The sequence below is a fragment of the Lates calcarifer genome, linkage group LG3, assembly GCF_001640805.2.
Source record: "Lates calcarifer isolate ASB-BC8 linkage group LG3, TLL_Latcal_v3, whole genome shotgun sequence".
NCBI lineage: Eukaryota > Metazoa > Chordata > Actinopteri > Centropomidae > Lates > Lates calcarifer.
This window is the reverse complement of record NC_066835.1, coordinates 19334080-19359475: the sequence shown is the minus strand read 5'-3', so window position 1 is coordinate 19359475 and position 25396 is coordinate 19334080. Positions and strand designations below refer to the sequence as shown.

The following is a 25396-nucleotide window of genomic DNA, read 5'->3' as shown; positions in this document are numbered from 1 at the left end:
GAGGAGGAATAGCAGGATGGCAGATGTTAGCTGTGGTTTTATCAGCTGTACTTTGATTATTTTGTCAGACACAAGAACCTCGTGTCAAAGACAGAACGTTCTTGCTGTGTCTCTACCGAGGCGTCTCCTCTGTGGTAGAGCCGACGCCATGGCTGTGCACAAGTCCTGAGCTGACGAGAAAAGATTTACAAAAAAAAAAAAGAAAAGAAAAAAGCTCAAGACAGACAGATGTTAAGAGCACAGAGCAGAAGAAGTGTTTTATCCAAGATGGCGGTAGGGTAGCAGCAGTGGTGCTGAGTAATGTCTGGTGCTCAGGTAAGCAGTTCCTCTGGCGTCGCTCTTCCTGGACCAATTACTCGCCTGCAATCCCAGAAGTCACCGCAAACAGAAAGTACAGCGAGGGTAGTTAGGATGATATCTGCCACAAAAAGCTGATTCTTAATCCCAGTGCCTCCTCCTGAGTCAATAAAGTTTACATTTAAAGAGCTAAATTAGAGTTTGGTATCATCAGTTTTGTTGGTCAAGTGTAAAGTTTTTGCTCAGCAGAGTTTTCCTCTCGGTTCTTTGCAACTCATATTTAATGAAAACAGGATGAAATTATCAGCAGAGGTAATTTTTTAAAAGTCTCACATCATCTCTCTTTGGCTTAAGAAAGCAACACCGGAACTTTTTAAAGTACCAACAGGAACATCTTTTTTTTTAATCAACAGTGACACTGTGTTTCTGATTTTATCTAAGCTTTCAAAGGGTTTCATCAGCAGCACCAGAGTAACGAGGTTATGTCAGAACAATATCATTCTGTTTCTGCTTCTTCCTTTAAAAGACACGGCAGCTTATGATGAGCACACTTTTTACAAAAGAGATATTTCTTGGAATTATTTGTAGCAGTCAGAACAAACATTTCCCCATTATTTTGAAGTCAAACGCTTCCTGACAGCGTTGATCTCCGCTGAACTTTGACCTGCAGAACTGGAAGACATAAACCTCTTGTTCATTGTGAAAGCAAAAGGAGTAGCACAGGGAGTGAGTGGGCGGGTAGTTTTAACATTACACACACTGAAGTGTTTAAAATATGAATATATTTGTATTTCACACTAAAATCAGTAAAATCTTTCACAAAAAATAAATGTTTTTATACAGTTGTTTGCCTTTAATCTGTAGCTTTTTATGCTGAAACTACTTTGTTAATGGTTCAAATCATTTTTCCATCCATTCAACTTTGTTCACAAAAAATTAATCATGTTAAATTAATTGCAGCAGAACTCCAGGACCACCAGAGATGCATTTTATGTATAAATATTCACATTGAAAATAATTATTATTTTATCTTTTAACATAAATCAGAAATTAAAAACACTTTAAAAATAAAATGATGCAGCTTTTTAATCCTCCTCCACAGAGAAATAGGAGGAGTAAAGTGAATTTCAACTGGGGATCTGAACCAACAACCCTCTGCTGCTCCTCTGACACGTGTATATTTTTGCGTGCATTCGTCTGATGTGTATCTGTGTGTGTGTGTTTCCTGCAGATATCAGGATGTCTAAAGCAGCAGAGGAGGAGAAGCCTGGGGCTGACTATCCAGGGGACAGTTCAGGTACACAACACCGACACAAACACACACACACACGTGTGTTTCATTATATGAATAATACATTTTGTTTGCACATGTCTTTGTTATGTGAATGTGTTTGAACAGACATGAATCAATCAATGGATTTATTTCAAATCACAATCTGATCTTCTCACACTCGTTCATGTTTTCCAGTGAATGTTACATCTTTGAGATAATCAACTGTACAATTTATGTCACACACACACACACACCACACACACACACACACACACACACACACACAGTGTCTAATAAACACTTCATGTGTCCCTTTGTGTTGCAGACTCAGACAGAAACAGCCCTGATGACCAGGTTGGTTTTCCTACATTTACTCTTCTCTCACTCTGACTCTAATAACACTGAGCATGCTATTGAATTTATTTCAGCTTTTATTTTATTCTGTTTTGAATACAACACAGTAAGTGTGTCACTGTGTTTTATAGACTTTGCTTTTCACCCTGAATAATTTACAACTGTAAATTATGACAGGGCAGTAAATATATAAATAAGTAAAGTCATTACAGCAGCAATGTCTGTATCGAATCATCACAATAACATCTAATGTGACTTATCAGTATAACATCAGTATAAAAATTAACAATATAATGAGAGAGCTGTAAATAGATTTTGAAAATTATTTGACAGCTATGTTATTGGCTGTAGCAGCGGTGTTTTCATCTGTATAAGAAAATAAACCGCAAATTAACTCTCTGTATTCTTTATAGCATCCACGTGTCTGAACAGCTATGCCATGACATTTTCTTCCTCTCTGCTGTTTATGTTTGAGTAACTGATAACAGTAGCTGTGATTCACCGTGACAGATGCCTGGGCGTTGCTGCATCTGTCATCAGATGATGATGCTGACGCTACAAATGTGTGTGATAATGTTTTTTTTTGCTGCAGGTCCAGCCAATGAAAACAAGCCCCTTTAGCCTCTCTCCCACGCCGGCTGGCAGCAAGGTGAGCAACCTCATACATGCTGTGTGTGTGTGTGTGTGAGAGAGAGAGAGAGAGAGAGATGTTTTGTTTGGTTAAACAAAAAATTGGTTAACTTTTGAGTGTTGATATATTTTGATTGATTGATATATTTTACACAGGTGTTATTATCATTTTTTGTGTGTTTTCATAATGAAACTGTTGATTCATATTGAAAAGAATAGTGCCTCCCTGGGTGTGTCTCCATCCGTGCACCTAAAGATGAAAGAAAGAAGTTGTTTGTGTGTGAACTCATGTGGACATGAATGCACCTGTAGATTATGGCTTTGGCGCCCAGGGTGAGAGTCTTGTAAGCAGCATCCAACATGCAAATCAGGTGACTGTAACCACGCCCACCTCAGTGAAAAGCCCCTGGGAGAAAAAGGCAGAGGGGTGTGGTGGGGAGAGGATGTGAGCGTAGTGACAGTGAGTGACAGACATAAAGATGCACCACAGCACAGCACTGATGGATGGGTAGTGACAGGACTGCGAGCAGGTAACAACAGCTAGAGGTCAGAGGTCAGCAGCTTTGGAATGTATCTGACACCACGAAAACGAGGAGGATTGACTCGTCCTTCTGGTCAGATGACCGGCAAACACTTCAACCTGTGAATCAGGGGTAAGCAGCAAGACAGAGGGTGAAGCTCAAGTTCACAAAGTATAGAAAGAATATTAGTTGTGCTTTGGGGTTAAGTCCATTTCTAATGAGATGAAGCATTTTAGGAACAGATTTGCAGGATTTTCAAGAGTTAGGGCATTAAAAACAAAGCAACATATTTTGTGTTTAACCATGATTTTCTAACCTGCCCACCTGAACTTGAATGTCTTGTAATTAAAGAGACATTTTCTTGCAGCACTGTGTTTAACAGCTCTCTGGTTTTGTGCAGGTTCAGTGTCATTTCTCATATACTCCAACCTTGAGAGTAGAAAACCTTTGGCAACAATCTAATGAATCTGATTGTCAGTGGTAGTAGATGACAGTGGCTGTACAGCTCCAAGACCTGTGTGTGTGTGTGTGTGTGTGTGTGTGTGTGTGTGTGTGCAATTTAAACAACCTGCTAAAAGGAAATTTGCCTTTTGTTTTCTCCTGTAGGGAAAGAGCGAGGAGTGCTCTGAGATGGCCCATACCACCGTTCCTCCTGCTCCTCCAGCACCTCCATCCCAACAACAGCAGCAGCAACAGACCCAACACCACCACACACAGCTGATGCTGGCAGGCAGTCAGCTGGCAGGGGTAAGAAAACACAGACACACAGAAAAATGCTCATATTTTTGTCTCAAGTTGATCATGTGGATCTGGAGCGTGATCACATCAGGGTCTTTGTTTCGTCTGATCCAAAGAAAAGTTTCTGTTCATTCTACCCAATTACAAGCTGAAGCATAACTTTTGAACCGCTGGTCACACTCTTCGTCTTGATGACCTGTCAAAACGAGTCCCAGTCACACTTGAAATTGTAGCAAAGCATGATGGACTTTCCTGCACTGTTACATATTCCTAGAGTTAAATAAGCAGCTCCAAACATGCTCTGAAGTGAATGTGCCTTTGTTTAGTTGTAATGTTGTGACACCTGTCATGCTCCAGCACACAGGAAAATATTTAGTGTAAATACACAGATGCCCCGGCAGACAAGACAACACTTGCAGAACCTGTAGTAAAATTGCCCAGAGTACTGTGTTTACATTAGGGTGAAATACCTAAGTTAAGTGGGTGGCTTTTCTTGCTTGTCTTGCTCTGGCATGCTTTTACTGTCCGCTAACAGATTCACTTACACCTCTGTTCCTTGAATGCGTAGCTGACACTGCTCTTTGTTCTCTCCTGACTTTCTTTATGCGTCCACTTTTGTCTTCACTTTATTCTTCTTCTGCGTGATCATTCTGTCATCCTTCACTTCTCCCTCTTTTGCTTCCATCCCTTTTCCACTTGCATGTTTACACCTTCACCCCATTTCCTCCTCCTTCTCCTCCTCCTCTTCATCCTCTTCATCCTCCTGCACTCCCCACCCCCAGCTTGCCGCTCTCCTCCCGGCCCAGCAGCAGCTGCTCCTCCAACAGGCTCAGGCTCAGCTCCTGGCGGCCGCCGTCCAGCAGTCGAATGCGGCGCACGCTGCTCACGCTGCTCACGCTGCACACGCCGCCGCGCAGCAACAAGCCAACCAGCAGCAGCAGCAGCAGCAGAGCCAATCACAGTCCCAGCAGCAACAGCAGCAGCAGCAGCAGCCAACCAAACAGGAGCAGACGGTCCAAGCCCCGCCTCCACCACCGCCACAGCTGGCTCTGTCACAGCCGATCCAGCTCACAGCGCAGGTACGAGAAATTACATTTACAAATAACCATCCGAAACAAGAAACACACAACTCTGTCTGAAACTAATAAAACTTTACACACATACATTCACGAATAACACTTATTACTATAAAGATCTGTAAGTAAATTAAACTAAAATTTCCAGATAATATTTCCTTTAATATTACAATAAACCGTGTTCTCCTCTCTGGTATTTCAATTTAGTTATAATATTTGAATATTTGATTTTTTTTCTCTAAATCAATGAGATGACTTTTTTGTAATCTAGCCTAGTGAATTTTTCCTTCTCTTTATTGACATGTGTTTGTTGTGTGTGTTTCAGGATATCCAGCAGTTGTTGCAGCTCCAGCAGCTGGTCTTGATGCCGGGTCACCCTCTCCAGTCTCCTGCCCAGTTCCTCCTGTCTCAGCCAGCACAGGCACAGCAGCCACAGCAGGGTGAGGAAACCCAGGAAACCTCTGGTGCTCAGCTCTAGTGATTAGGAACAGAAAATGTAAAATAAGCACTCAGACTGGTGGTTAGGACCATACTGAGCAAGAACTGGTGTAGTTTTAAAACGTGTCTTATTTTTCAGTGAATATTTGACCTTTATGTAGCATATAAACATTTGTTGTTCCTCACTTTTGCTGGTTGATAAATGTAATAATTTGATTTGCTGTTTGATTATTTTTTATTGTCACAGGTTTGCTTTCAACACCAAATCTGATCCAGCTACCTCAGCAAAGCCCGGGAGGACTACTGACAACACCACCTCGCCTCGGACTTCAAGCACAGGTAGGAAATCTGTCCTTCTATGTGTGAGAGAAAAAGAGAAAGAGCGAGAACTTGTGAGTCTCCAGAAGTTAAAGCAACACTGTGTAACTTTTGTTGAGTAGCAGCAACAGCAGCCTCTGCAGCTACACACTGGTGCATTAAATTCTGTTTGGAGTGTATCAATCCCTCAGGCAAACACAAAATTCATCAAATGGTTTGATATATGAATGAAGGAATTACTGAGCTAGCTTCTTGTGTGTGTAAAGTGGTGCAGTAAAGTGTTACGTGCTTCTTGCCAGAGATGATGCCCAAAGTGCAAGAACAGGTGTTCCACATTTCTCCCTATTACAACTCAGTGTAGCATCAAAATGATTTTGAAGCTGCATCTGTATAAGGTAAAATAGTTGCACAATGTTGCATCAACTACAACACAAGTGAGACTTGTTTTTTCATGCAAATCAAACAGATGTTGAATCTCTGCACCACAGAGCATTTATCAGACTGTTATTCACCACCATCAGCCTTCATCTGCTGCAGACCACCTGCAGAACGTAAAACACATCCTTCAAGTCTTTCTCTGCTTTAACAGACGTGTGTAACAAAGCTGCACCAGCCACTTTATATTTTAAGTAAATAGCTGATCTTTGCTGCAAAAAAAAAAACGTTGAGGAAGCTACTTAATACAAAACATATTTTCATAGCAGGCTCCTTTCATAATAGATGTAGATTCTGAGGATCTTCAGTCCTGATGATTTATTCATAGCCAAGTCAAACAGCTCACCTCGTGTCCCCAGCCTTTATCTTCTATAACATAATGCATGAATGCATCCTCACACATGCAAGGCACGTTATAGATTTTTCATTAAGCTGTGATGAAGTCGTGCAAACACAACAGCAGGTGCGCCCTCTTTGCTCATGTATTTTATGCACAGAGATGCTGAATGAAAATGAGGCGTGCAGCAGCAGATATCGTGCATGATGTCTGGTCAATTAGTTGATTCTCCCGAAGCTCATGGGGTCACATTCCTGCTTCGACGTACTGTATGTCTCATCTGTAGTCAACTAATCAAATATTTACGTTATATATTTACGTAGTATTTTTTTTTCGTTTGTCTGCTTAGAATAAAATATGTTTTTTTGTGTATGAAATCTGTATGATTTCTCAAAACACACTTGGTCAAATTATTGTATATTTTTCTAGCTGATTATCTCATCAGTATTCACTCAGCTGCTTTGCATGAGACTCACATGTATGTTTATTTACATCTCTGTCGTTACAGAGGGAGAAGAGCAGCGACGTTGTGGTCGGGGGAAGCAGCGGCGGCGGCGCTGGCTCTCTAGTTGCTACCGGCAGCGGTGGCGTCGGTATCGTGACATCTGTGGGAGCTACCTCTGCGTCCAGCAGCGCCATGGCTTCCTCATTGAGCTCCAGCTTGACCCCAGGAGGCCACGGGGGTCACATGGGGGAAGAGCCCAGCGACCTGGAGGAGCTGGAGCAGTTTGCCCGCACCTTCAAACAGCGACGCATCAAGCTGGGATTCACACAGGTGAGAGACAGAGATAAGAGGAAGGTTCACAGGAGTGTGTGTCTGTGTGTCTGTGCCTGTATTTGTACACTGAAGTGTTTTGCATTGACACTTTTTGTGTGTTTCTATTAGGGAGACGTTGGTGTTGCTATGGGCAAACTGTATGGCAATGATTTCAGCCAGACCACCATCTCCCGTTTTGAAGCTCTCAACTTGAGCTTTAAGAACATGTGCAAGCTGAAACCGCTGCTGGAGAAATGGCTGAGTGACGCAGGTGAGTACTTGAAAATATTTGGAGCAGGGATCCATTCTACCTAAAAACAAACAGAGTTTGTTGCCTGTAATTATTCATTTTGCATGACTGTAAGAGGCTGTATAATTCTCTAGCTTTTCTCTAGTTATTTTTTTCATAGCATGATATTTTGATATATTTATAATACACACATTTATCTATCTGTTCTAGTCTTTACTGCTTTTTTCCCTGTGTTTTCTATCTGTTGGCCTGTGTGTCTTCACGTCTCTGTCTCTCTCCACCTCTCCCCATCTCTCTTCCTGACAGAAACCATGGCAGTAGACAGCATGCTGCCCAGCCCCTCCTCTATCTCCTCCCCGATGTTGGGAATTGAGGGGCTACCCGGCCGACGCAGGAAGAAACGCACCAGCATCGAGACCAACGTGCGAGTGGTCCTAGAGCGCAACTTCTGCACGGTAGGAGACTGACTCCCTGATGGGGACAGGAGGAACTGTAGCTAAATTAACACCTCTCTGATGCTGTCAGAATATGTGACTGAGCTCTTGTATTGGATTGAATTAGATTCCTTAAAAGAAGAAAAAAGGTTATTGAGTGTATGCTGAGTTTAAACTTTGACATAGGTTGGAATAGGAATAACAGGAATAAATTGTTGCACTTTTATTTGATTATTTATCTGTTTTTATGATCAACAATTTCGGTGTCCATCATCTGCCTCTTTTCCTCTCAAACCAGGTTCCTTTTTTTTTTTTTTTTAATAAGCAGCTGACATCATCATTGTTCTTTCTTTATTTCCTCGTCGTTGTATTTACTCATCATTCTGGCATTTTCCTCCTCAGAACCAGAAGCCTACCTCGGAAGAGATCCTGCTGATGGCGGAGCAGCTCAACATGGAGAAGGAGGTGATTCGTGTTTGGTTCTGCAACCGCCGGCAGAAAGAGAAACGCATCAACCCCTCCAGCAGCACCACCCCTCCCCTGCCCAGCCAGACCTCGCCTGTTGTGACGCACAAAGCCTCCTGCTACAGCCCGCACATGGTACAGTCCACTTCACCATTGCAACTGCTTTTTTTTTTTTTTTATGTGTGTGTAATTTCAGAAGTTGACCTGATATTTGTTTCCTAATTTCCTCCCCCTCGCTCTCTCCAGATATCGAGTCAGGGTCTGTCCCAGGTCACCACCAGCCTCAGCACAACAGGTGAGCTGTAATTACTGTTTGTGCCTGTGTAGAGTCTCGTCAATGAATTATTAAAGGTTAGCGCAATTGTGTTTTTGGCACCCAAAGGTCGGTCACAGGAAGATTAAACCGGTCCTGACATTATTTGGAAGAAGTTGATACCTCTGTATTGTCAGAGCTTTTCACTGGTTTGATGAAACACTGAAGAATCACAGCTTTAAAAAAAATGACTTCTGTGAGAGAAAGACTGAAATAGAAAACAATGATGTTTTGTTGACAACAACATGGAAGCACTGGTCCCATCTTGAGTTGTTGACCTCCATGAGTCATGACTGGGCCTGATGATTTATAGACCTTGGCTACAGTGTGAGCTATCCCAGGCTTCACAGATATGACAGATGGCCTGACAGGTAACAAACACAGCTGGAAATTTATTGGCCCGTTGAGCCGAGGCTAATACTTTCCAGTCTCAAACTTCTCTCTCTAGTCTGAAGTTGAATGGAGTCAAAGACGACATTCAAAAAGCTCAGGATCCTTACTGTTGATATCACCAGAGTCTTTACTTAGTAATAACTCTGTAATTCATCACTTACAACGTGGCATCAGTATCACTCTTCTTCTCCTCCTCCTCTCAGCCGCCAGTTCGTCACCTTCAGCGTCCTGCCCAATGACCCCCGTCAGCTCGGCTGCAGTCGGCTCCACCTCTACTTCTGTGACTCCACCTCCTCATAGCACAGCCAGCCCCGCCCCGCCCAGCCTCGGGGCCCACGGGCTCAACACTGGGTGAGTTTCGATAATGGTGCATTTTTTAAAAGAGCGTCAGCATCGTATGTAGTCAGTCAGAGCGATTTTGTTCCAAGAAGGTTGGAATATACTGCACTGCTTCCACCAGCGTTGTCATTATTTTTATTTCCTAAGCAATTAATGGGAAAATACAGCAACATATTAATTGATAATGAAGATAATGGTTATTGCAGCCAAAGATGGAGGAAAGAAATCAGCGCTTTCTTGTTGTTACTTCTGTACTGAATGAAATCACAAAGCTACAAACTTCTCCCAGTTTTCTTATTTAATTCTATGTTTAAAGATCTTGTTTAGGTTGTTTTTTGAACTGAACTCTTCAACCTGTAACGACAATCTCTTGAACTCGACATTGCCCAATACTGTGCATACTGTACGTGGCTGCATTTTGTAGAGAAATCTATGGTATTCAGCTGTCAGACTGCCGTCGCACCAGTTTGACTTCAGTTCTGCATGTTTGCACCAATCGAGACAGAAAATGACGTCTAGAAACGTCTGCACAAGCTACGACGTGCAGGTGTGACCCAGATAGAAAATGTCAGGTGCTGAACAAAAACACAAAGAGGCAGCTGCTTCGTAAATTAAACACAAGACGAGAGACAGAGGCCTTCAGATCTGCATCGCTGATAAATACTGGTATGTTGGGTTTACATCAATTAACGTGCCAACTGTGTGTGTGTGTGTGTGTGTGTGTGTGTGTGTGTGTGTGTGTGTGAATTTGCGGCCCATCCACATTTCAGAAACACAATGATGGGAGTAAGCACAGGGATGAACCAGGCCCTCATTGGCAGCAATCCCCTGGCTACCATGCAAGGTGTGTGTGCGTGCATGCGCTCATGTGTGTGTTGTGTCGGTGCATGCAGACTGTCCCCTCCAGCTCAGCGAGTCTTCATGAGTCTCCATTTTCTAAAGACCACTTCCCATTTCACCCTTTCATCCATTCTGACCAAAATGAATTTCCTTGCAAAAAAGCCTCAGACAGACGGTAGCCAGCAGCGAGCCCGGCACAGTCCTCCTCCTCCTCCTCCTCCTCCTCCTCCTCTCCTCCTCCTCCTCTTCAGCACAAACTTTTTGAATCACTCAGTATGGTGAAAGATTCAATTTGATTCTCATACAATAGCCTGCTATTATCACAAAGTGACAAGAGCCCCTTATGGCAAAGCTTAGGAGGCCAAGTCAGCTTACAGTAAACAGTTGAAAAGGCACAATCCCCTCCCTCTCAATATACCGAGGCCTGTTGGCTAAATAACCAGTTTCCACTCAAAATTCCTCTTTTTGAAAGAGATGATCTGCTGCCAAATCAATTAAGCATCACAAATAAGCTCAGCTTTGAATCCGTCACGTGCTCCATCTCCCTATAGCGCCGATTCAGACCTTCCCCACCCTTTTTTTTTCTCCGGCTCCGTTCGGTGTCATTCAGAGCCGGCCTCCTCGGGGCCATGTGCTGATGAGAAGGATACAGTCTGTTATGGAAACTGCAGCTCTGGCACCGGCAGCTCTGATGGAGTTATAGGCTGAGGGAGAGAAGAAAGAGGAACCCCGGTGAAAAGAGGGGGTTTTAGATGAAGCGTTGACGTGAAAGGATTTCTGGTTTGATTCCCTCTGGGGCCGCACACACGCCATGAATGTTTACACTCATGGTGTGATAATGGATAAAAGTGTTTACTATTACAACTGGAATTCAGAAGTCAGCAGGCATCTCTGCTCGACTGATAGACAGGTTACTCTGCCATGTTTTTTTTTAATCTCTCCTTGGAAAATACAGTTATACATTAACTAATCAGCAACTTTTCTGATGATTAATTAAAGGTTTTGAGTCGTTTTTTAAGAAAGAATTTAAAAATTCTCAGATTAATATTTGTTGCTTTCTCGATCTTCCATGACAGTAAATAAACTATCTTTGGGTTTTAAACTGTCACGAGACTTCAGTTTGTATTTATTATCATTTTATTAACTAAACAGTTAATGGGTTAAATGAGGAAAATTATCATCATATTAATGGATAATGTAAATGATTGTTAGTTGTAGCCCTGGTAACAATGACAGTGTGCCTCCTTCGGTTGATTGTGAATTTTAAATCTTTGTATTTTTTATTGGGTGGTTTTGTGTGCAGACAGGCAGCAGATGTAGGGCTGATGGAAATATTCCATTTTCACACTTTCACAAGCATCTGACTCACTCCATTGCATCAGTATGTTTTAGTTTGTGTGTGTGTGTGTATGTATGTGTGTGCGTGTGCATGTGCATGTTCATACATAGTAAATAACCATCTCCATCCTCATACTTTGCTCATTATCATTTGTCTATAAGACGTCTTCACAGCGCCTTCATTCACTATCATTTATTCCTTTACTGAAAAGACAACATATAAAAACAGTTTCCTAGTTTTTATGTTTGTAGTCAAATTTTATAAAAAGTCCATTTCACTCTGTCAGTCTCTCTCTCATCATCTTCATCTCCACCGTCCGGGTTTTAAATGTTTCTCCTGTTACTGATGTGTTCACTGACTTCTCTTTACTTCTTCTATCCTCCTTCTGTTCCTCTTTACTCATCCACTCTGACTGCTTCTATTCAAATTTTTTCTCCTTTTTGTCCTCCATTAATCACGGTTTCCATCGTCCTCTTCACTTCGTCCTTTCTCCTCCCTCTGCGTCCTCCTCACTGCCACCACATCTGCGTTTGTCCTGCTCTTTCTTTTACTCTTTCTTCTCCCTTCATCACTTTGTCACGTTGTCCTTATTAATTTTTTGTCCTTTACTGTGTCTACTTTTATCCCTTTCTTTTTGCTTTCCATCTTTCTCTGTATCCATTGTCACTTTTTCACATCATCTTTTGTCCTGTTGACCCTTGCCTTATCTCTCTTTTTGAATCTTCCTCCTCCTCTCTCCGCCCTCATCTTCACCTCCTCCCTCCATCCCTGCCCACACTCCTCCTCCCATCATCTTCCTCTCTTCCATCGCTACCAGCCCTGGCAGCCAGCAGCGGTCAGCTGTCCATCTCCAGCCTCGAGGGGGGGGCGGGTCACATGCTTCTGGGTGGACCTGGGGGTCCCACTGTCCCCGCCTCCCTCCGCCCCTCCCTCTTCCTCAACCGACCCACCCTCCTCCCCATGGTGACCGGCTCCATGGTGACCACCTCCACGCCCACCATGGGACTGGTCAGCAGCAGCAGCGGTGGCGGGTGCGGCCCGCGGCCGTCCTTCTCCCAGTCTCCGCCGCCCGGTGCCAGCGACCTCATGAGCCCGACCTCGTGCCCTGAGGAGTCCGCTTCTCCTTGTTCAAGTCCCGCCTCTTTCTGTTCCTTCAGCGAAGCCTCGCCGCCGCCCCTGGGAGGGGCCATGGCCGAGTGATCCCTGACTGACAGCCAAAGCATCCTATCAGAGGAGGACGAGGAGGAGGAAAAGGAGCAAAAAGAGTGTTAAAGGAGCTTTATAAATCTAAATTTGCAACCTCGCCTTTCAACCAAAGCCATCTCTCTGTCTGATCCATCTCTGATTTCATCTCTCTGTGTCCCCCCGCTGAAGTCTTCTGAAGCCAAAAATATACACAGATGAATGAGGGGAGGAAGCAAAGAGAGAGGGAGGATGGAGAGGATAGAGAGAACTGCAGAATGGAGGGGAGAAATCTGAAACCAAATAATGACCTACAGCTGGAGAGGTGGCACTGAGGAGTGTTTTTGCTTGGCATCGGGGGAACAAACACCACGCTTTTTATCGGCTGGAGAAAAAAAAAAGAACTCAATGAGGGCAGGGATGAGAACTGAAAACTGTGTGTGAGAGATGGGAGGCAACAAGAAAAGACTTGTTTAACAAGCTCAGAAGGTCCAGGAAGGTGGCTGCAACCAAATTAAAAAAAAAAAGAAAAGATGCTAGAAGAGAAACACACACCTACAAAGATGAAAACCAAAATCTCCAAATACCAAAAACTGAAAACCAAAAAACAAAAAAAAGACAAAAAAAGACAAAACAAACGGAGAGAAAAGCTTTAGTTCAAAAAGACTTTTACATTCTGATCTGTCCAGGATCAGTTCAGTACTTCATTCTACTTCATGCCAAACATTTTCCATTTCACTCAGGATTTCTGTTATTTTTATTTTGAGTTCAAGATTTACAAAACACTTATTTTTCTATTATTTTATATTAATCGCTCTTTATGGTATTTCTTGCCAAATGCGTACAGTTTAATGTTTTACAGCTGATCCCACATGCAGGGTATCTACCTACCTCTCTCTTTACAGCTTTACCAGGAAGAACCTACCTTTCATTACAACACAGTGTTTGTTTTATCCAGCCTGGAGTAGCAGACGGGTGGAGTTTACTACCATAGTTGCTATAGCATCAGGTAGGATGCCAATCCATACATACTCTAGTATAAATATAACTTGTAAATGCTTTCTTGTGGATGCCTGAGCTCTCTGGTATTCACTAAATACAACTATGTGGCAAAATCCACCCTTCTGGTACATAAATAGGATAAAACCAACCACACATGTTGGAAAATCCCATTTGATCCAGGTTTGTTTTAGGTTAAAATGGTCTGATTTGTTTGGTGTATCGCTGTTAGTATCAACTTGACAGATCCAAAGTGAATTTTTGGGATTATTTTCTGCTCAACAAGTAAATTTCAAGCAGGATTTTTATCACCATTATCATCATCATTGTCAATATTCTCACTGTATCTGTAATGTTTGCTCAAACTGAAGTATACCCAACATATACTGCCTACAAAGAGGATACACACACACACAACAGGCAGATGTTGATACTCTCGGGATTCCTTTCAGCATTATTTGCCTTCTTTTATTTATTATCACCCCCATACCATCGTCATGTCATTTTCCAGACTGCTCATCTACCACCAGACAGTCACTCTTGGATACCAAAGCATCGCCTCTGGCAGCGTTGTCTCTGGATTCGCCCGGGAGACGAGTGTCCAGACAAAACCTCAGCAGTGTCAAAGGGAAAAAAATACACACACACATACACACACTACAAGCATAAGAAAGAGTCCAAACCAAAAAAAAAAAGAACAAAAGAAAGAGGTGAAGCACCGGCGTTCCCCTTACTGCCCCCAAACCCCTGCCCTCCATCCCTCCCTCCCATCTGCCCCTCTCCTTTGTCTCCAAAGATCAGATCAAAGGGCCAAAAGAAAAGAGGAGAAGAAGAAGAAGTGGAGGAGAAGGAGAAGTGGTCAGGAGCAGAGGAGCCAAAGGTTTGAAAAGCTGCAGGGGAAAGCAAGAAGAGGAGGAGGAGGAGGAGAAGAAAAAAAAGGAGGAAGAGGAGCAGGAGGAGGTGCGCGCAAAGCGGCGGACCAAAAAACCAAAAAGTAATCCAAAACCAAAAGCTACTACTACTGCTACTAGTTATGTATGAGTGACTGAACTGTAACTAAACCAAATACAAACAAAGAGGGGGAGGACGAGGGGAGAAAAGGGGGGAGTAAGGCCCTGTCTGTCTGTTCGTCTTTAACTGTGATTGCTGTTCTTGTATCGACAGACAGAAATCGTTCCCTCCCTCCCTCTGCCGGCGACCTCGGCTTTGTTCTCACTTTCTTTTCCTGGATGGATAAAATATGGAATAACCTCAACAAACTGACTTTGAGAATATATATATTTTTGTTTTTGCTTTCCATAGTGTGTCTGTTAATGATGTATGGATTTGTCTCATTGCTTTCTACTTATTATGCGGCGGGTGGGAGGGGGGGTGGGGCTGGGGCGGGGTGGGGCAGGGGCGGGGAGGAGGTGGTGGGTTTTGGCGACGTGTTGCCTATTTTCATATCTTCTTGTCTCTTCGGTTGTGCTCTGGGTTTTTATTTTTGTTTACGTTTGGAAATAACTGTGAAAATGTAGCTTCCAAGATAAAAAAAGTGTTTTAGTTGATCCAGAATGTTGTGAAAAAGCCAAAACTGAAAACCAAAAGCAAAACTTTTTAGACATACAACCATACCAAATAGAACAACCAAACCAATGCACAAAGATGTACGAGTGGAAGTGTACGTGTGTAAGTGTGTGAGCGTGTGTGTGTACGTGCATGTATGAGTGTGTGTGCTTGTGCGAGCATGTGTCGGTGTTAGGATAATTCTCTTGCATACAAACCAAACCGTAAAACACACAACACACTCTGTCACGTAAACATGTTGGGTGAAATAATATCAGCCAATTCTCATTTTAAACAGTTGGAAGCAGAGCTCTGGTCATTTTCAGCCTGAACCTCAACTCTCTCCTGCTGCTGTGAGCGCTTTTTCAACCCATTTATAACCTTGGAAAAAGATGCACAAATGTAGTTTTTATTTATTATTGTATAAGTTTTACTATTTATTTTAACAGTGGTTTACATAACCGTCAGCTGATCCTTGACTTTCACATCTTTTAACAGATGTTTCTTTACAGGCAGAGAAGACGCTGACTTAAAAAACTTAAATAACTACATTGGTGGTGTTGTCAACTATTTTCCAGAACATGCCATTTGGTTTTATTTTAATTTCTTAGTGTCCAAGCAGCCACTGGTTTCTATTCATTTCAGCATGAATAAAAATCAACTTGCAGAGATTTGAAACTGAACATTAGGTCACTCGTTTGTCTCCAGTGTTGTATTACTGTGAGAGTTAAACAGCTGAAAAATTTGCCAATCAAACTAGAAATTACAGGAATCCTGTGGGTGGGTGTTTCTCTCCCTGTAAAACATATATAAAGCTACTTTTTTTAAATATCTTTTAAATTGTGTAGTGTCAATATCCACATTCTTCTTTACTGACTTTGTTAGTAGTTTTCTACCACCAACTGTTGATCAGCAGAGATGGCATGTAACTAATGGCAGGACATGAATGACCCACTCATAAAAACGTCGCTCCACAGCGCTGCTACTGGTCAAAAGAAATTAAGTTCCATTTAAAAAGCTTTACAGTGAAACAGGTGATGATATTTTCAGTCGCTCTCACACCGACAGGAGATGAGAGAACAGGTCCAGGTTGAAACCAAACAGAATTAAGCTTTAATGTAAACAGACGCAGGTACTGAAGGCAACCAATGATAGAGATGATATGGGGGAGGGAAGTGGGGGGAGCAGACGTCTGAGACGGATTAAAGGCTGTTAACGTCCACTTTTAGAGGGAATGTATCCATTAGTTCTCATAGGTTTTTTAGGGGGAAATAATATATGTTCAACTGCTCTTACTTGTTGTTGATGTATAAAAAGGCTGGGACTACTATCCTTGATGATGACGACCGAAGACGATGACTTGATTTAAGAACCAAAAGCTTTAAAACTCTTTATCTCTCATGGGCTCTTTGTTGGAAAAAAATATTTGTATTTATTGTATAAGGGAGGTGCGTGCTTTTTCGGGGATGGGGAAAATGGTCCGTTTGTATTTTATGAACTTCTTTGTCTCTCACCTTGTTTATTTATTGAGTCTTTATTTATGTATTTATTGGATTCTATTTAAGTCTTTCTGGATCTTTGTAATAGTTTTTTCAGGGGTTGTTGTGAGGCTTGTATCTGCAGAGAGGGGTGTTCTTGAGATCAAGACAAGAAGAGAAGATGCCAAACGAATGTTTCAAAGCAAAACCAAACCTAAAGACTGTTGTAACCTGAGACAGAGAGAGACAGTAGCAGGGAAACTGTGACAGAGGAAAATGATGTTTTGAAATTAGCATTGGGGGAGAATTCACACAGAGCTTGAAGAGTGTGTTACTGTTTAAAATCTTCAGTCAGTAACGTTTACTTTCCTGTTCCACCAGCTCTTTGTTAGCGCAGCGTTAGCCGAGCTATAGAACAAGTGTTTACCAAGAGGAGAGTTACAATACCACACACAAGCTAGTTCTTGCGTAGAGATTGTCTTTCTATCACTACATAGCTAATGTTAGCATTAACAACTGTTTATGTACCAGTCTAGAAGAAACATTGTTCAGCATCAAACTTCATTCTTTTAATCACCTAGAGCTGTCTCCAGCGGTGGAAAGCAATGCCAATGTTTTGCTTCTAGTTCTATCACCTATTTTCTTCTTCTTAAGTTAGCATGCTAACCAGCTAGCCCATCTCATTACTTTCTGATAGTGACTCACTGTAGCATCTAGTCTGGCCTGAAGAAGTGGCGCTGCTCAGAGTGTTCAGCGTCAGAGAAAACTTAACTGTAACTGGAAAGACTTTAAATTAATATAAAGTATAATATAATATACTTTAAATTACAAAACATAATGCTCATGACATCAGACTACATGACCAGCTAAATAGCGTTGGTTGGGTTAGCATAATCAGATTTAATTCTAAACTGAATGAATACAACAAACTCTGAATGCAGACATAACATATATATAACATATAAATTGGCCTCTAAAACTGTGGTTATGTTACAGCTTGTGATACTGCAGTGACCTGCTGTTTATGCAGATGATTATTTATTGTTTCCTACTAGCTAGTAGCTATGGCAGTTTTTTTTAATGCTGCAGCCAGATTTAGTGAATCACTAAAATTAGCCAATAGTGTCTAAGATATTGGAAAAGACTTACATATACTGCTGCAACCCAAGTTCATTCAGGTGTGATTGTATTTGCAGCTTCAGGACATTTACGTAGCAGGTCTGGTATGCTGTGTCACTAGAAAGTAAACTAATCAGACTATGCTAGCTGTTTCACCCAGCTCAGTTTCACACACTCTTAACTGGTTAAACTGGTCAGTGACTGACACAATTCTCAGTTTTTTGCCGTGTGTTTTAGTTTAAAATCCAACATTTCTGTCCCTGTCGAGTGAATTTCCTCTGTTCACGTCTCCTCCTCTGCTCTCTGAAAAGCTTTCTGATTCCCTCTGTCCCACTTCAGGACGAGGGCTTTAACTCATACCTCTGATACTCTGATGAAAAACCAAATAGATATTCAAGCTTTAATGACAAAAAAAAGAATTAAAAAAAAGACGTGACTTGTCTGAACTCAGGAGTGAGGGATATGAAACTGGCCCTAGCAAGTTAGTTTGGTGAAGGAAAAACAAAGATTTTCATTAACCAGTTGTTCTTATGGCTTTAACCTACAGCATACACCACCTTGTCTTCTCCTGTTCACTGTTTGGAGTTCAGGGAGGTGTTGAGGATGTGGCTGTTGTTTTGTAGAAAGGAAGGTGTGTGTATATTCATCACTGCTGTCGGAGAAAAAAGGAGTATTTTTACTCAAGAAGAAACACGTGCTAATTTATGTTTTTAGTGTTTTGCTTGACTTTTGCGGTGTTAGAAATCTACTGCAGAGCTTAACAACTGCATTGATGTCAAAGTAAAGAAAATACAAATTTATATTTTTAAGATTTGAGGTTTTATTTTTGCTCCGACAGCAGTGCAGCTCTGACTATATGTGTGCCTGTGAAGTTAGACTCAGCTGTGGTGGACAGAGAATGATACCAAAGTTAAAACTACCACAGTGAGACACTACACTACAAACACAACACACACACATTCACAGTGATTCCATGTGTATATAAACATTCAGGATTCTTGTTAGGGACTGTAACTGATCAAATAAAGGATATCCAGCGCCTGACGTTAATACAAAAACACTGTCAGATAATAAGAGCACTTCAGGCCTTGACAGTTTTTTACTGTAGTTCTTCTGTGGCTGTGAATGTTAATTTTACTACTCTGCTCAATTTTCCAAGTCACCATGAAATATAAAAGACTCTTTTTTTGGCCTTGAGAACACAAAATGTAATACCAGTAACAACAGATAGAGTGGAGAAAAAAAAGAGAATAATTTCAGTCGATATTGTTTGCCCCGTATTATTGTTAATTTATTTAGGAGAAATTTAAAAGAAGCATTTTCCTTTCTATTTTTTCTACAATGCAGCTTAAATCCAAAGGTTAAGAGGACAGCAAAGATAGATTTTACTGCTAAAGAAAAAAAACCTCAATAGTGAAAACCAAAGAGTTCCACTGTATCTTCTCACCTTGATTTTCTTTTTTATCCGCATTGTACAACTCCCACGTTTTTACGATGGCTCCAAAAGTGTTCTTTAATATAGCCTAATGATGATGATGGTGGTGATGATGGTGATGATGAACATAAAAGAAGAAACAAACACTGCTCTGTAAGCTTTAGTATCTGTTCTTTGGGTCCTTTTTCTGTTTTGAAGTATGCTTACAATATGCTGTTTTTTGACCTCGAGGCTCTCTCTGTCTGAGTTTGATTCTATAACCTGATTCTGTTGGAAAGCGTTTGGGTTTGAAACTGTTCTCTACTGTCCCTTAACTCATCGCTATCTGTGTGCCTGTTGTTTTGGGGGCCAGGGAAACGGGGACAAAACAAACCTGTAAGTGTTAGGAATAAAGTGCGAATTTAGACCAAAGTCATCTCCTGTGTCTTTGTTGTTTATTTATTTTGCTGTATTCAAGAACAACAGAATTTCTATTTTTTGAATGTGAGTATATCCGTTTAGGGAGTTTTAAGTAAAGTTTTGCAGATGCAAGTTTTAAGTACGGGATGAAAAAAAAAAAAAATATATATATATATATATATATAAAAATTTCATAAGTTTGAAAAACAGGTTGAAAAACATCTCAAATTTTCATGCTTGTCTGTGAACGACTGTAAACATGATAAAAAAGTCAGTGCTGTTTATTTTCAAATATATATGCTTTTCATTCACGGTTATTTACTAGTATTATTTCTATATTATATTACATTACAGATAATTAATACTGGACACCACAGCTGCCCTCAGCTCTGTGGAGCGTTTTAGCAACTTTCAGCTCCGTTTTGGTTGAGTCTCGTGGCTCTCATCAACCTCGATTCAGCCATAAGCAGGCAGCTGTTTTCAAAACGTGTAAATAATTTTCTTCAAAGTCAGAGCCAAAAGGAGAGGCATGCTTTAAGTAAACACAAAGTTGACTGCGGTCCACCGTATTAAAGTCTGATGTTTTTAGTTAGGGAAATATCGTGGTTGTCATGGTTACAGTAATAAATGTGGTTACAGATATGCTCGTGCTTTTCTGTTGCTGACCCAAATAATATCCACCCTGACCTCGACATTATGTAGACTTTGTTGCTTAACAACAATGTCATGTAATAATTACTATGGCCACTAGAGGGCTCTGTTGGCCATAAATACAACGCTAATGCACACAATGTGTAAAGGGATATGTTCAGTAAATAGGCAACTGTTCACCAACACAATTTACCATATCAACTTTGTGTAAACTGAAGTCTGTCAGTGTTGTGTTTCCACTGCCTTCAAGTCTTTAAACACTGCCTTAAGTTTTTTTTTTTTTTTTTTTGGTGAATAACAACCTCAGAGAAACCCTGAATATTTTTTAAAATGTGGAATGAAAATAGTCTAATTCAGTACAATCTAAGTGGAAAATATTATGTCCTCCAAATACAAAAGGCATTCAGTTTCACATGAAGTTAATTTGATGAAATTCTTCTCTCTCAGACAGGGCAAGAAGAAAAGGTGTATTTAAAGCCTTTATTTGTCTGTCTGCTGTCTAATGGTTTGAAATGCCGACCCTGATGAAGACGCTATGAGGTGGAAACCATTTTAAAAGATGAATATTCCCAGCTTAAATAAAAGCTTTTCATAGACTCTCCCTCTTTGATACCTGAAGAACGATTCTTTTCTGTGTCTAGTCATTATTATGTATCAGAAAACCTTGGTTGATATAATTCTAGTCCAAACGGTTTTTGTGCTTTTCTTTCTTCTCTGTTAACAATAATACTTTATTCTTGCTTAAATATCAATATTTCCAGTTTTTCTTGTTTCAAATAAGCTATACTAACAAGGTCAGGAGATTTGTGTCCGGTGGAAACAGTCAAGTTAAAACATGTTTTCCTCTCAGTGTCTGTTGATTACAGATGTACTGTATGTGCTGCGTACTGAGCCTCAATGACAGTGCTTTGTTCTTGGCAGTTATTGTGCAGATTTTCAGAAAAAGGAATCCTCTGACTCCTGCTTTAAATCAATAAGACAATATCTATATCAGTCATTTTCAACCATCCAGCTCTCCTGTTTTTCCTTTCTCTGCGCTGTTTGCTCTAAGTCCTCACACGGTTTTGTTTTGTCGATAGCTGCTGACATAGGCAGGAGGAGTTTTACCACACGTGTGCACTTCGCTTTACATTCTTGCAGTTGCATGTTCGGGGGGGTACCATCTTGGATGGAAACCCCTGAATCATTCAGGGGGCCCGGAGCAGGACAGGAGCCCTGCAACCTACCAGGGGGGTATGGATATTTAATGTCTTAGTGTTGTTGTTGAACTCACAGGGGCCAGGATTTCTAACAGTGCCCCTGCACACTTTCACAACTTATTGCTGCCCAGTAGTACCACAGTCCTCCTCTCTGCAGCTGCTTGAGCATAAAATTGTGTTGTTGTTTAGAGAATCAAGATCGAACTTGTTTTCTTTCCCAAAAACAACATTTTCTGAGCCAGTTTCTACATTCTCCTCCTCCTCCTCCTCCTCCTCCTCCTCCTTCTCCTCTGCTCCTGTTTTTTATGAGCTGGATCCAGAGTCATACGCCAGTTTGTAATGTCACAGATCAGCCAAACCATAATCCACACTGCTCCTCCCGTCTACAGTAAATCATACCAGTGCATCCAAGTCCACATACAAATAGCTTCTGGGTAAAAAATTAGAGCTTAGTCTTCACTGTTCAGCAAATTACTGGGCTCTGAGATACTCGATCAGATCTATTACTTCATGCCACGGTTGCCCATTTGCACCAACACACTATTTCATCTGAGAACTTGTGTTTATTTTGTGGTCAAATCAAGAATCAATACAGCCATTTTGGTTTTTTAATATCACAGAACTACTTTTTTGTATCTGGTCCCTTTGTTGAAGGCCTTAAACCTTAGATGTTTTACACCGTACTGTATTTAGTTTGACTTTGTCCCAGTCGTATATGAAACATTTTCTACCATCAGCTGCCAGATGTGGTGAAATAAAAGGTGGAATGGCAGATACGAGGCTTCTGTGTGAAGCTGTTGATGTGTAGTTTTGACATTCGGCCGCCTCCCTCGTGAAGCGATCTTTTGAAATAATGATGCTGCTATTGGTCCTGGGTGGTTCAGATCTGGGTGGCCTCTCTGTGAGTGTGTTTCCAGTCAGTCCCAGTCTCTCTTCTGGGAACTAACATGTTGTAACCCACAGGTCCCTCAGGAGCAGCTTTGCTTTGCCTCCTCCAAGGAAGAAACTAACTCTCACTCTTTTTCTCTCAGTGTCTCCGACACACAAACACACTCACAGTTCAAGCTTGGTCTTCACTCTCCATGCTCTGTAAACCATGAATGAACCTCTATGTTTGCACCTTTACACACTCTGCGTGCCAGATGTGAACCAGCCAAATGTTTGGAAAACCCAAAGTGAAATACCAGGTGTGAAGCAGCCGTGAAATCCGCAGCGCCGCTCTGACCGCTGAACACCGCGGTGTAGAGGTCACAGAGATGACCAGCAGAAAAGGTTTCACAGCAAATGATATCTTCATCCGTTTCCTAATCTCAGCTATTTTAGTTTAAAACCTAAATGTTTTTTTGTTGTTGTTGTTTTCTTCTTGTATAAACTGGATCAGTTTATACAAGTCATTACTTTTATTCTTAAAACTTTCCTTATACTATACATACTCCTCTCATTAATTTGTTAATTTGTTATTTAAATATTAACCAACATTTTCTTTCAGTATTATTTTTGTATGATTCTTGATTCATTTTTATCATGAATTTAGAGAATGAATGTCTGGTCTGCTCTTAACTGGACATTTTCTCACTGTTAATTTTGAATGAAGGTGAAGATGTTGTTAGATGAGGAAAACCTGCCCCACTGTCTTAAACATGGGCATTGTGTTAAGCTGCAGTTTACGATAAAAGCCACTAGGTGGTGTCCTCTCACTATAAACAGACCAATAGTTTGAGAGGACCAGGAACAGGTCGACTCAGCTCTTCAGCAACTTTTGATGTTCATAATGTTTTATTTTAATTTACATTAGTCAACATCTAGGGTGGAAGTGCTGATGTTTTTTTCCTAGAAAAATGTTTTTAAAATATATTTTAAAAACTCTACAGTCAGAATTTCAAATATAATATATTTGATATTATTGATATTCAAATATAGATGTTTTATTAGTTTTATAGTTATTGTTCTGTTACAGTCAGAAAAACTAAATCACTTTCATCTGAAGACTGAGAAAAGTGGCCCTGAGAGGCTATTATGCTAACAGTGCTCGCTAACGTGTTAATGTTTAGCGGTTCAGCATGCTAACACTGGATAATCAGAACTAAACACAAACCACAGCTAATAGCTTACTGATGGGAATGTCAGTGTTTTAGGTGTTTGGTCATAAACCAAACGACAGAACAAAATGAAAGAGGAAAGGTCAGGGATCACTAAAACCTGTAGTATACATGAACGTCTGTAAAACTTCATGACAGTCTGTCCAGTGATTGTTGAGATTCTTCAGTCTGGGTGGTGAATGAACCACACTTTTATAGAAATACTCTCCTCTAATCAATAAAAACAGCCTTTTGAATTGTATCTTTAGCTCTTGTCACCATTATTAAACTCTCAAACTCACACTCCAACTCAACTGTTTGCAGCGTGTCATTTTCAAGGAGATAAATCTTAATTTACCGCCTCACTAACTTGTTGTTGGTTTTTGGTTAAGAGCTTTTGGTGAGACCGCTGCAGAGTGTTGACGTTTTATTCTGTGAAAATCTTAGTATTTATTTTTCATTTCAGCTGCAAGACGCCACACTTTTGAAAACTTGTAGGTCTTAAGAAAGTTTTTCCTATAACCAGTCAGATGAACTTGAAGTGTGGTGGTCAAACAGAGAAGAAACATATATGAGTTAAAGCTTTTCATCTGCACAGGTGCTGCTGTAAACAAACTGTTCTGTCTGCTCTCAGTCTCTGTGTTTGGATAAATGTAAATTAGTTTTTGCCTAGCTTTGAATGTGAGAGTCATATTATAACAATTGGTGTGTTTTGCAACATTTCACATGTAAATTCTGTCGTAGCAGTTAAACTGTCTGTGCTGTAAAACCGGAACAAATGCGTCATACTGGTTTGAGTTATTTTGAATAAATATTAAAATGACTAGGCAAACAGTTCAGGCTCCACGCTTTCACGAACCTGGACTGTTGACTTATATTTGTTTAGTCAATGAGCTTATTTATTAAGGAAACCCTCATTGCTTTATTTGTTAATACTCAGCCGATTATTGTCTCTTCAGGACCTGTCTGGATGTTTGCTCATGTGTGTCAGCTATGTTCAGCAGTGGTGAGTACTCACATCCTTTCTTTAAGTAAAAGTGCCAGTACATTAAGGTAAAAGTAAAGTCCTGGATTCAATAGAGATGCAGTAAAATCCAGTTTTTCTGAACTCCTATCTATGTGGTCCATTGGTCTGTGAACTCTGAGATCGGGGTTTCCCCTGCAGACTGTCAGGATGGATAAATTTGATGTGAACTGTCCCCCTGATTTTGCCCCCTAGCCCTCACGTCTCAGCATGAGAGCGAATGGCAAAACGCCTAAAATGTAAATACACAAGCCAACACGACGCCACATCTGCCTCTGACGTTTGACTGTCTCTGTGAGGTTCCATAATCCAGACACCTCCAGACACAACGTCCTCTGGTAACCGCGGTGATGCAGACAGTCACTCTGTAGCTATAGAAACAAAACTGTATGCTCTGGGTGTGTGGTAGGTGGCCGCCTGCTTGCGGTTGGCTGAATGGTTGGTTGGTTGGCGCGTTGTTGGGCTGGCTAATCACCGCAGCCCTGGTGTGATGTCTGTTGCCATCACGCTCTCGACATCAGCCAAAAAAAGAGCGGGACTCTTGCATATTGCTGAGCCTATAGGCTGCTCCCCCACGCAGGGCCATCCCCCGCCACCCTGGCCAAACCTACACAAACACAGTGCCAGCCAATCTCAACCCAACTCAGACAAACTCAGTCTCAATCCAAACCCATCCAAGCGTAACTGTGTGCAGCCAAGCCCACCACACTCCACCCTGCCCTAACCCAGCATTTGATATT

General features: G+C 41.3%; 1 protein-coding gene and 1 long non-coding RNA gene across 2 annotated transcripts in view; both read left to right on the top strand.

Moving 5' to 3' along the window:
- Positions 1-2570, top strand: part of LOC127138984 (uncharacterized) — a 57545-nt gene extending 54975 nt beyond the window's left edge. The window contains exons 4-6 of the long non-coding RNA XR_007811088.1: positions 1529-1594; positions 1896-1924; positions 2517-2570. This is a non-coding gene — a long non-coding RNA (uncharacterized LOC127138984). The remainder of the gene's footprint in view (positions 1-1528; positions 1595-1895; positions 1925-2516) is intronic.
- Positions 2571-2869: 299 nt separating this feature from the next.
- On the top strand, positions 2870-15080 carry LOC108881891 (POU domain, class 2, transcription factor 2). The gene is made up of 12 exons (XM_051069229.1): positions 2870-2887; positions 3682-3822; positions 4596-4892; positions 5215-5329; positions 5575-5666; positions 6926-7192; positions 7304-7445; positions 7731-7879; positions 8261-8458; positions 8570-8618; positions 9233-9380; positions 12333-15080. The coding sequence occupies exons 1-12, from the start codon at positions 2870-2872 to the stop codon at positions 12745-12747; spliced, it is 2031 nt and encodes a 676-aa protein (XP_050925186.1). The 3' UTR covers positions 12748-15080.
- The last annotated feature ends 10316 nt before the right edge of the window (positions 15081-25396 follow it).

What these genes read in the sequence shown, in the direction of transcription:
- LOC108881891 (XM_051069229.1), top strand. An exon ending in TCAAGCTGGGATTCACACAG is followed by an intron (nt 7,193 to 7,303) that starts GTGAGAGACAGA and finishes TGTTTCTATTAG; the next exon opens with GGAGACGTTGGTGTTGCTAT. An exon ending in GAAATGGCTGAGTGACGCAG is followed by an intron (nt 7,446 to 7,730) that starts GTGAGTACTTGA and finishes TCTTCCTGACAG; the next exon opens with AAACCATGGCAGTAGACAGC.